This window comes from Molothrus ater, chromosome 1, assembly GCF_012460135.2.
Source record: "Molothrus ater isolate BHLD 08-10-18 breed brown headed cowbird chromosome 1, BPBGC_Mater_1.1, whole genome shotgun sequence".
NCBI classification, from domain to species: Eukaryota; Metazoa; Chordata; class Aves; order Passeriformes; family Icteridae; genus Molothrus; species Molothrus ater.
Window position 1 is genome coordinate 21,064,623 of NC_050478.2, and position 12,139 is coordinate 21,076,761.

The 12,139-nt window shown below is 40.9% G+C and overlaps 1 protein-coding gene across 1 annotated transcript in view; it reads left to right on the plus strand.

Annotated features, from left to right (window-relative positions):
• Nucleotides 1-6,403: 6,403 nt before the first annotated feature.
• Nucleotides 6,404-12,139, plus strand: part of CUBN (cubilin) — a 144,508-nt gene continuing 138,772 nt past the window's right edge. The window contains exons 1-6 of the mRNA XM_036406448.1: nt 6,404-6,522; nt 6,673-6,802; nt 7,130-7,222; nt 8,211-8,249; nt 9,019-9,120; nt 10,009-10,112. Coding sequence (XP_036262341.1) covers nt 6,404-6,522; nt 6,673-6,802; nt 7,130-7,222; nt 8,211-8,249; nt 9,019-9,120; nt 10,009-10,112 — 587 coding nt within the window. The remainder of the gene's footprint in view (nt 6,523-6,672; nt 6,803-7,129; nt 7,223-8,210; nt 8,250-9,018; nt 9,121-10,008; nt 10,113-12,139) is intronic.

The window sequence follows — 12,139 nt, forward strand, 5'->3', positions numbered from 1 at the left end:
ATTCATATTTGTGTATTTTACCCCTGCTAACCCTGTAATACTGGTGCAGCTAAATTGAGTGACTGCTGCTTATCCCCTTGGTTTGTTATTAATAGCCTGGTTTACTGAGTGCTGTTGGGTTGTACCTGCTTGACCTGACTTGATGATCATGTTGCTTCCTTTTCCAAGCAGTCTCCTAATCCTAAGTGCTTTGCAGCGTACATCATGGCTGTACTTTGCAACTTCAGCTTAAGCATTTTCACAGCAATGAAATGTGATTACAAAAGCAGCTGAAAGGTGAAGAAGTAAAATCTGGAAAACAGCTTTGGAAAGGGAGGGAGATTCCCAGAATCTGATTTTTTAATTTGTACCTCATTCATTTGCACATCTTAATTACATTTCATTATCTGAGTGAGGTTAGGTGGTTGTGTTCCCTTAAATTTGAGAATTTCCACTGAGAAAAAGGCTGTCATATTTGGTGGTATTATATTTATGTAGTCATTTTTGAAGCTTGCAGATTGACTTACAAAAATCTTCCCTATACCAGCTTGTTTTTATCTGAGTTAGTCTGGTGTTTCCCTATACTCATGAAGAAACCTGTTTAGTGGCAAAATTACTGAAATACCATTTTTTAATACAGTGAGTTTGAGTAGTTTTTGATGCTTGCAGTGGAGGTGCATCCTTCCATGGAGTGAATGTGAGGCTCCTGCCCAGAGCCTTTATCTCACATTTGACTGATAGGAGACTTATAAGGATTTGCTGGAATCTCTGTGTTACAGTCTGGGAGAACATTGATTGGTGATGGCTATTTCTTAAATTTAAACTAGGGAAAGACCATTTTGGTTTTGACAGAGACATTTCAACAGAAACCTGAACAGGCCCAAGGCTTCAGTGACTATACAATTTGTTTTAGCAGTTGTCACACATTTCTGAAATCAGTGGAAAATTTAGAAAATATTTGTTGCATCTCAAGGATGAATTATTCAATTCTCAGCTCCTCCTTTGGCTCCTCTTATTGCTGTTCATACTAAAGTTTAACAGCTTGAATTCTTGTATAAGTACTGATTATATTTATTTTCCTTAGCAGTTTAATATATTTTGTTTCCTATGTGTTTACAACCACTTAAGTGTTGTATTTTTTCTGCATATTTTTTAAAGAATATGACATATTAGTGAGGATTTAGAGGAGATTAAGTAATAATTGCTTCAGAGCACTAGCATTTCTGAACAGTCTTATGTAAATATTGTATAAAATTGGACTGATCAAAGAAATACTCAAGGAAAAATAATGTGAAACCATGAAAAAGTAGACATAGAGCCCAAAATTAATTCCAGTAGCTATTTTCTCTTTGCCTGTACAAATATGAGTAGTGTAGTGTTACAACCTCATTAGGGGAAGTTTATGAAATACTGAGTAGTGATAGTATGTCAATTTAAATATTATTGTGAAGAGCAGGACAAGATTTGTGTTACTTTTGTCTTTAGTAAATTGTAAGGTTTGGGGAATTTATATAGCCATTAAAGAAAAGAAATAGGGGCCCAAGAGGGCCAGGCAGCCATCTGTGAAGGAAAGACAACTGGATTGTTCTCTTTGACTTTCTTCCACCTGCTCCTGTTGACAGTGGGAGGAAGCTGGATGAGGAACCTTCTCAGGTAAGATCTCTGGTGAAACAAGAAGCAGATTTGGAAGGGTTTAAATCAACTGGAACACAACATTTTTAGTGAGAGAGTTGCTGGATGTCAGATGGCCATGCCGGTTGGATGCCCTTCACTGGGATTTGGGAAATTGCAGCAAAAAAGTTCCTGAAATCTCCTCCAGGGATGAATGTGTCTGATTTTAGATGCAGGAATCCCAGCTTCAGTGAGAGCATGTTTGTCTTGTGCTTTTGTCCATGCACTGGGCTGTTTTAATTCAAATAGTTTTAAATTGCCACCTGGCACTTGGAAGCAAAGGATGTTGATGGTACTGATACAGTTTCTCACATGTGGATAGCAATAAATAGTTTTGATTAGTTCAAATGTTTGCTTATTTTGCATGGTGACAGAATGGCCAGTACTTGTAACCACAGCCTCAAGGCTCAGCAAACGTTTTACAGACATAGCTCAGACTGAGCTTCTTGGTGAGAGCCAGCAGTACAGAACAGAATGAATCTGAGGGAGATTGTGCAGCCAGGTCCATTCATGGCTTATGGGTTATTTAGTGGAGAAGGGTTGCTATGCAAATGGAAGTCCCTAAAACTAACTGCAGTGTATGTTAAAAGGACTGGAATAATCGATAGAAAAGAATAAAGCCAATACAACCTACTGGGAGCTTTTCAATAACTTAATTGCAAAAAAGAATGAAATGGAGAATAGGAAGCATCAAAGTGGTTTATAGAAACAACAATGTGTAGGAAGAAAAACCAGAAAGACAGAAGAACTAAAATAAAAGTCTCATATGGGAATTAAAAAACGAATGTGTTAAATCTTACTTGCAATAAAGGAATCCAGGGAGAATTTGGACAGTAGATCAATTTCAGCTTAAGTAGTTGACCAAATCAAGACTCTTATCTTTGTCATTTGCTATTAAAAACTGAAAAACTCAATTTCCTGGCCAGGTAGTTTAACTTAATTAGCAGGTAAATTATGAACGTCATCAACTGTGTTGAGGAAGCAGAATTTTAAGCAGGTGGCAGAGGGCAGAATGCTGAAAAGAAAAAGAAATCCTTAAGGAGGGGTGTGAGAAATGGCTTGCAGCAGCTGCAGCTCCTAGGGAAGGTGCTGTGGCCGTAAAACTCTCAAGGCACTCATGAAGAGAGGGAAAGACTGATGATAGGTGCTTATGGATAAGGACAGCAAGGGGAGTGTTACTTTTCAGAGTCACCCATGTTTGATGTAAACCCCATGGTTGCTGGTCCATTTCGCAGGGTCTGCTGCTAACTTAGTGCTTGGTTGTTCTCAGAGCTGTTAGGACACATGGGAAATGCTGAGATCAATATGGAGCTGGCTTTACACCATGAATTTCCACAGTTATAAGGAGGTAACAGTTTGACTTCATATGTTGTGTGTCACTTTTGAACTCTAGAGTATTATTAGAAGGAGGAAAGATGAAGGAGGATCCAGGGAAGTGAAATAGAAGTACAGGGAGATATGAGCACAGCTGAGGGAAAACTTCTGTAAATGTGCTCTACTTGGTATCCAGAAATGGACTGGATTTTGAATTATTTGCAAATATTTAAGTGATAACATTGAATAGCAGGGATTATTTAATTTTTTTTTCATCTTAAGGGGGAAAAAAAGATTATTTTTTAATCTTCCATTAAAAACTAACCAGGTTTGAATTCACGCCAGTGGCTGCTCTTCCTCCATTTAAACAGGTAACATTGTCAAAAACTCTCATCATGTCCATGCATTTGAGTTACTTCCTAGGAGTAATTAATGTGTATTGAGTTTTTGTGTCATGATTTGAATCAACTCTTGTCTTCTACACCAGCATCTTTGCATTGTAGGCGCATACTGCTGGAGAAATAGAGGAATGCCACTATTTCATTTCACAGTGCTACATGAGATGGTGGTAAATTGTAGTCCCTGCTAGTACAGGATGAACTTCAACCAGAATTAGAGACAAACACTCCATTACTCTTGCCAAATCTGCACACAACCTATGCTCTTTAGAGCTGTTTTTCTGAGCCTTCATCTTAGGGAGGTAATGAATGACCTGTCCCAGGAGGAGAGGTTCATGCCAGCTCTTCTGGTTAGAAAGAACAGCCCCTATTCTTGTGCCAGAAATTTGTATGTTTTCCATTATGTTCCTCCAAAAATTATGTCTCAATTCAATATATTACAGTAAAATTAGAAGGTGTGGACCTACTTCTGTCCTTAAGAAGGTTTATAGATTTCTCAATTTGGCCAGCCTGAGGTGCATTCACTAGGAATAAAGACTAAATTAACTAAAATCTGGAAGGTCTAATGAAATGGAAAATAGTGTGTCATGCAAATAGGTGGGTGTCCAACCCTCTCTTTCCATCCTATAATCAGTGCATAGTCAAAATCAGCTGGTCCTCAGGCCAACCATTTTCTAAGCTATAAAGCCTGCCGGAAGAGAAGGTGAATTTCTTCTTGTTCCTTGCATTACCAGCCTTGTCTTCATCCTTAATGGTTTATTGCTCACTGATTATTGGTTTATTGGATTTAATTAGTTGGAAAGGGAAGCCTGAATTGAAGGCTGACAGGCAGCAGAGAGGGGCAGTGCACACTCAGCATGCAAAAGAAATGCAGAGGGGAAAGGAAGGATTTTGTGGGCCACAGCCAAAGGCCAGGATGGAAGCTGTAAGCATACAATGGACTTTGTGAAATTAAGTTCCTGGAGTACACAGACATTCAGCCAGCCTGCTATGGAGTGTGGGTGTAGTTGGCCCGGAGTTTATTCAAGTTGACATCCAACTGACAGCTACACAAACTCAGTAAACTGTTAAACCAAAAGGAAAATCAAAACAAAAAGAGAAAAAATCCCCACCAGACAGACTTCAAAATCAACAGGAAGAATGTTAATGAGCAGCAGTTTAATGGACAGTGCCGGGATACCCAGAGGCAGAAGGTGTCTGATCAACTAGACAGAAATATTGATAATTTGTCCATGCTGTCCTATTCCTGCCCAGAGGTTCCAGAGCAAAAAGCATAATAGTAAATATAAAAACTGTGGAGGGACAGATTCTCAGTTGATATATAAAAACATAGCTCACTCATGTGGATTGAATGGAGCAGTCATATGTCCTACAACACAATTCTGTATTTTTATGGAAATATTGTCCCTCATGTTGGTAAAGGACATCACATGGAAAATTTTCCTTATGTTTCTCTGTTCTGGCAGGAACAGCTGATAGACTCCCTGCTGCAGAGCAGGTGAATATACCCAGAGCTGTCCTTGTCCTTCCTCACCAGTAGGCACATGGGATGGGCTCAGGAGGAGCTTCACTGCTGCCCTTCCAGGTCCCTCAGCAGCAGCAGTGACTGTTGGGTTACCTCCCTCACAGCCAGTGGGAGCACAGGGAACGTGGTCAGCAGGCTGGTGCTGCTCTGAATTCCAAGGTAAGTTCATGATAACACTGAAAATAAAATATAATGCAAATCTAGTTTTTGGGAAAATGGTGGGATACACAGCTGATACAGCCTAAGACATTATGGTATTCACAGTGAAGATCAGGTGATCTGTGGCAGCCCCACAAATATTAGCTGTCCTGATTTCACATCCATGTCCTCAGTGTGCATCTGTCTCTTTTTGAGATGACATTAGTATTTTTTGTCACTGCATTCAATTTCTTCCCAGGTTGTTTTGAGCTCATAATGCTTCCATCTGTGAAAGCTGTAGAGTTCATTCAAGCCCCCAGCTCCAGGGAAGGTTCCACATATCTGTGGGATATCTGTAGGTGACAAGTACAAACTGGAGCAGAAAGAAAGACTGGGTAGGGTTAGGAAGTGCAGGAGCTCCGTGGCTTCCAGGAAGGTCTGGTGCTTAAAGGATGCTGGTGTTACCTACAAGCAAGAGCAGCTACAACTTTTGCTACTCTTAGTAGAGTTTTGAAATGTGAGCAACCTGAATAAGATGTCTACTAAGCAAAAACGAAAATCAAAACCAATAGTGGTGGACCTGGATGTCAGGAAGCTCCTAGCATGAGGAAAGAAAACACACAGAGAGCTCCTCTAAGCAGGAAGAACAAAGCACAGCAAAGTCTTGTGTAAGGGAAATATGGAGACTGGCAAAAGCAGAGGGGACATGGGACACGGAATGTCTCATGGCTTTCAGCAGCAGCAGCCTGAGCCTCAGCATCTGGGGACTGAGTCACCCTTGAGTCAGAGCAGCCGTATTCGGTTAAAATTGTACTTTGCTGTTGTAATCCATGGCGTGCTGCTCAGTACTGCTGACTTGTTTGTGTCATCTGCCCAGTAAATTACTGACTGGAACCTTCTCTTTCAATACAAATATTCCTTGCCAGCCACTATGGGTTTTACATTTGGGGTAGGGGATTTTTTTGGTAACGATTTAGGTCCTTTAGTGCTGCCAAATAATCTTTCCTTCGCTCTTGTGATGCAGCACGTGGGAGAGCACTTTCTGCAGATTACAAGGTGCTCAGGGACACAGGGGTGCTCAGCTGTACAAAGGGCAAAGACATAGTGATAAAATACAGGCAGATTCCATTTAATGATCTCTCAAAGCTCCTGAACCCAAAAGACAAAAGGAGAAACATGCATTTAATGTCTAGGGGATTTGCATGTTGTCAATCTTTAATTAAGGTGTCTGAGATAAAGTTCACCCTTGCAAGACAAGGCAGCAGAATGGGCACCTTGTGAACCAGGAGCTGTGTGAGAGCAAAGGGCACCTGGGCTCACAACAGCCCAGTCTAGCACTGAGGTTTCACTTCAAGCTCAGGAGGGCTGGAGGAGAGCAATGCCTTGGGCTCCTGCTGCTCCTCAGCTTGTGGTTGTGCTGCTATTGCTTACTGGATTGAGCTGTGACCCAAACCACCATGAAAACAAGAGGCAGAAAAGAGCCACTTATGATGAGCAGTAAGTACCATTGCTTGCAAATGCATTTGTTGGGATGTGGCCTGTAAGTGCTGGTAATGGGGGCAGAGTGGCTTTACTACAGCTCTATTTTACTTACTCTTTGGCAGATATGTGTGACTAATTTTTATTTTTTTTCCCAATACACAACAGGCCTCGTTTATCCTCCGAGCAGGGTAATTTAGTGTTCTATGCTGGCTCCAGCAAAAATATTGAATTTAGAACTGGACCACTGGGGAAAGTAAAAATTAATGAAGAAGACCTTACAGAACTTTTTAGTCAGGTGATATAGTTATCTTATATATATTTTCTCTTAATATATTTTCATTTTCAGTTCTACATAATAATGGTTAAATTGTTTTTACAAGTGTTTTATGTGTTCTGTATTTTATTTTATATTATCTATATCTGCAGTCTAATATGAAAGTAAACCATTGCAGACTTGTAATCATGTCATCACAAAAGATAATGAAAAGATTAAATTGTGTATGTATAAGAGCTCTCTGTATTTAAGTAGACTTTATAATAGTAAAGTTATGCAAGGACTAAACTTTCCTAAGCTTTGAAAAGTCAAAGTTTGTTTCACATTATCTCTGTTGTTTAACTTTAGGTTAGAGAGAGTAGCACAGAGATTCAAGAACTTAAAAAAGGCAGTGGTGTTTTGCAGAATGTATCCCAGCAGATTACTCTGCTGACCTCCAAGGTGAGCCAAACCTTCATGTTATACTCCTCCAGCATTCCCACATTTCTATTCCTCACACTAATATTAAACAATCTGTTTCATTTTAGTATTTCTGCACCCTGTTTAGGGAACTGGAGCAGAGTCCCTATTTAATATCAGCCTGGAGTGTTTAATTTTGAGATACTTATTCAGTAGCTATGTAGACAATTGAAATATTTCTGTAAATCTCCCCAAAATTTCCAGTTACTGTGATTCTTCTTTGTTCATTGTCAGCATCTGTATTGACTATGTCCTCTAATATTTGTGAATAAATTCTGGAAATTAACCATATATGTTTTCATAGTTGCTACACAGACATCCCATTCCATAGATAAATTGGGCTATAGGGGTTTGCAGTGGAAAGATAAGACCAGCACAATAGTTTTGTCATTTCCCTAATCCTGAATTCTTTTTTTTCCATGAAAAAAATTTTAAAAGATTGCCTGATTTAAGTGTCTTTTGTTACAGTGTTTCCACAAGTTCCTTATAGGAAAATATTTTTAGAGTGTAAGAGACCTTCCTCTAGGGAAATTGGGCTAGTATGAATCCATCACATTCTCTGATTCAGAGTCAGTTTGCTGTTTGTGGTTATAACCCACTGAGATGTGGAGATCTTTTCCTGGCTTTCAGTGCTCTGTCCCAGACCTCTGTCCTTGTCACACATGTGAGGACCAGAGCATTCCCACAGAAATATTCACATTCTTGATTTTCAGCACCTGAATAAATCTTTGCAAGACAGAGTCTTGCCTTGTGGATCCAAGCTGGGACATATTTAAGCTGTCATTTTCTGAACAGCCAAACCCACCAAAATCTCAGTGAATGGGGCCTCATTTGGATCTGTCACCTGGTTTCACGTACCAGTTATTCTCTTTTTTCAGAGAAAAGTATTTTGTGAGTTTACCAGTGTCTAGCAAGTACCTCTGTGGTCAGTCTCATACTAAGCACAATGTAATTCACATTTCTTTTGCAGATCCTGAGTCTCGATAACAAACTTCAAAGCTTTCAGCAGGTAAGTAAATGGGAAGCAAACTAGAGATCAGAAAGAAAATCTCAGCCCCAAGTGAATAAAGTGAGGTTTCAATGATTAAACAGCTAAATGATTTCTTTCTTCTCATGCATTCCTCAGGAAAACTTTTTTTGGTAACAGAAGGTAAAAAAAAGCACCAAGATTTGTGGAGGAGGTGATATGCCTTCTTACAAAATATAAACTGTGTAGGAGACTGCATTTCTTAACAGAAAAACATTCTCTTGTACATTCAAGAGCAACAAGCTGATACCAAGGAGAAGTAAACTTTCCCTTCACTGGTCTGTCAAGATAAAGACCAGAAACTCAAACTGGATTTTTATTGTACTGGAACTAACTAAGTTTCAGCTGTCGCCTGCTTCTCCAGTGAGCTTGTGACAAGCCTCACCGTCAGGTGCCAGTAAAAGCAATTGTCAGATTAGATACCCATGGAATCAAAAAGACAAGATAACCTTCCATCTAGACTCCCAGTCTGCTGCTGAAGAACAGTCTCTATTAATATTTAATTTTTACAGGTTTTTCTCATCCTAGTGCTTGGCCATTCTGTGCATGAGCAATCACAGCAACATTATTTTGTACAGGGATAAGCAAAATAGCTCAAAACTTTACAAATCAGCCTTGCTGAAAACAAATGGAGGGCAGTTAAAGAAAGAATTTGGGGGAAGAGAAAAAAGAAGGTTTGTCTTGAAAATAAATGCTAATGGAACATGAGCTAAGCAGAAACCTCATTTTCTGCTCTTTTCTGGCATTTCAGGACATCCAGAGGAGAGCCTGCAGTAGTAACCCCTGTAAGAACTCAGGGACCTGTGTAAACTCATTGGATGGCTTCTTTTGCCTCTGTCCCAGCAACTGGCAGGTGAGTTTTTACCCTCCTCAACTACAGAGTGTGTATTTCATCTGTAAGGCTGCATCTAGCTCAGGGTGATTGCCATGCAACACAGCATTTCGGTTTGTTCAGGGTAGAGTGAGCAACACTGAAAGCAGAGCAGCAGTGTCACTCATTGGTTGTTTGCTTCTCAACAATATCAACATATATGTGTAACAAAAGAAGCCCAAAGCATTGGGCCAGACCCTGCACTGTTACATGCAGGCAGTGGCCCATGAAGTCAGTGATTCTTGGCAGTTCCCACAGCAGAGAATTAGTCTGGTTTTTGCTGAGCACTGAACTGAACTGCATGCCTTGCTGTTGACCTTACACAAGGCTAGAGAGAGGCTGGGGGAAGGGATGGGTAGTTATTCAGTCTTAAACAAGTAAGACAAACTGGGGGTGTAAGTAATCAGTGCCATTCTGGATTTTTTAAATCCAGAGACTTTTTACTAGGAAATGCTTTAATGGTGCTATTATGTGCACCAGAGATGGGAATGTTATATTGTCTCCTCAAAGGATTTAAACTTAAAAGTTTTCCCAGCAAGACTTGGGTCAAAATTTATGGGCTTTCCTGATAGAAACAGTTTATAAGAAAATTTTCTGAGTCTTTTTCTAGTTGGAAAGTGAGGGGTTGACAAAAATGTGCTGTTCATATGCTTTCTACATTTGAGATATTTTATCCCCATCTGACTGATAGCAAGGGTCACAGAAACACAGCTGAAAAATAAACTTTTGTTATTGTGTTTCATAAGAGAATCCGTGTTGATAACAGCCCATGGTTTGTATATCTTTGAAAACTATATTAAACATTGGGTCCATGGTTTGCTTCATTTCTCAGTTATTTGGAAAATAAACTGGTTTTCCATTTCATCTTAGGGCTCCCTGTGCGCAGTGGATGTTAATGAATGCCAGATTTTTGCTGGAACAGCATTAGGCTGCCAGAATGGAGCCACTTGTGTGAACACGCCAGGCAGCTACAGGTAACTTCTCAAAACTAGACACAAATATCCCGTGTAGAATACTCTGCTGGTTTTGTACCCCATATCATGTCTGCAGCACAAGTTCTAGAATTAAGTCTGTTTAATATCTGTGCACTATAATTCTTTGCAGTCTGGGAACAGATAAAATCCTTACTGCACTGTACACTGAGCCCACTGCAGACGCAGAAAGGCCTCCACAGCCATTGCCTGCTGTGACACAAGAGGAGCAGCAGGAGCCAGATCCATCACACAGCCATGCTGGGGGGAAGGCTGCAAACTGAGGACTGGCTCCAGTGGCCCAGCCCCCTGTTGTAGGGGCAGCTGCTTTAATGGAAATTTCCTGCACCATGGGGTGTAGCTGGGACCGTGAGAGGCCCATGCTGGGCTGTGACCAGCACTCACCAACATGCCCACAGAGTACAGCCATGTTACCATCCCTCTGCTATCACCCACCCCTTGAGATCAAAGGGAGATGAAGGAGGTGATCACCCTTGATCACTGGTGTTCCCAGCATGCTCGTTTGGTCAGAGCAGGGTGCTAATAACATCAAGATAATGGGTGCAATCCCCATGCAGCCCATTCACTAAGGCTTGGACTGGATGATCCCTGTGGGTCCTTTCCTACTCAGAATATTCTGAAAATCAGAAACAGTTTTGTGAAATGCCTTCATCCCCCCCAAAAACAAAGGCACTGCTGAGACAGCAGCAGAGCAAGGAATGCACAGTGCTGCCAGGCAGAAAGGGAGGAGAAATGCTGTCTGCAACCAAGGGGGTGCCTGGGCTGCCTCTCTGCTGGGCCCCACACACGAGGCCTCTGGAGCATATTCTTCTCTGGCTGTGCCCAGCTCCTTAGGAAACATGTTCTTGCTTACAGGGCAAGCCAGCCTGAACATTTTGTGTCTCATTCTCCAAAATGTCAAATCTGCCAAATAAATAACTCTCACATATAATACAAAGCTCCCCTGTGCAATGGGAACACGCACGCTGGAGAGCACGCCTCAGCTTTCTGCAAAGTATTCTGTCTCCTGCTTCAGCATAGAAATCTTAGCCCCCACAAATATTTGCTTGATGTAACACTGGCTTATAGTGCTTTGTCAGTTCTTGGAGGAACCTTAAACAAAGGAAGTTCTCCTGTAGTGCTCCTCATGCTTGAACATTAACACACAGTGTGCTGAGGTGTCACTTCTGCGTGATGCCTCCTGTAAGCTTTAATTTTATTTTAAAGGATGTTTCTAGCTTGTCTGCAACAGATATTTGTCAAGACAACAACAAAGCAATCTGCCTTTATTTGTTTCCTATTGTGCTCAGAGAAGTACAGGTGTGTGACTAAATTCTGCTGTTCTCACAAGTGTTGTCATTGTGTTAATACAGTCATGATTCCCCAGGTTCTTCCCTGGTGTACTGCTTGCCCTCCTTGGTATTTGCTGAATCAATGCTTCATGGAATGAACTCAGACCTCTTCATAAGTCATTGAAACCTTAATATTACTGCTTTTACATCACACACTCAGGATTATTACATAGTCCCTTCCCAAGTCCATTGTACTATCTTTAGTGTCCCTTATTGGCTTACTTCTGAGTGCTCCACAAATGCTAAATCCATCCCCAGGCAGAGCATGACATCTCTTTTCTGCAATTGGGAGGACATTGCTGCTAAGATTTCTGGGACTCAACAGCCCGGGTCACCCTACTAATGCTCTGGCATAGTCCACCATTGTGGACTGCAGAGAAAGAAAAGGGTAATATCTGACTTTCCATAGCCTGCAGAAATAATACCAGGTGATTGGAAGTACTGGATTAGGTACCATGAAATGGAGCATAATGCAGTCTTCATCCTTTGTTCATTTTCTTTATCTGCATGGTTTTCCTGTAACTCAGGAAAGCTGAAATACGAGGGAAAAAAGCAGGTATCCAGAAACACCTTCCTCAATCAAAATTTCAAGGGGACACTGGATCAGTTGGATCAAAGGCTGTGAAAGTCCCCAAGTCTATCAGATTTCTGTGTCACAACCAAAATAACAGAGGCCTC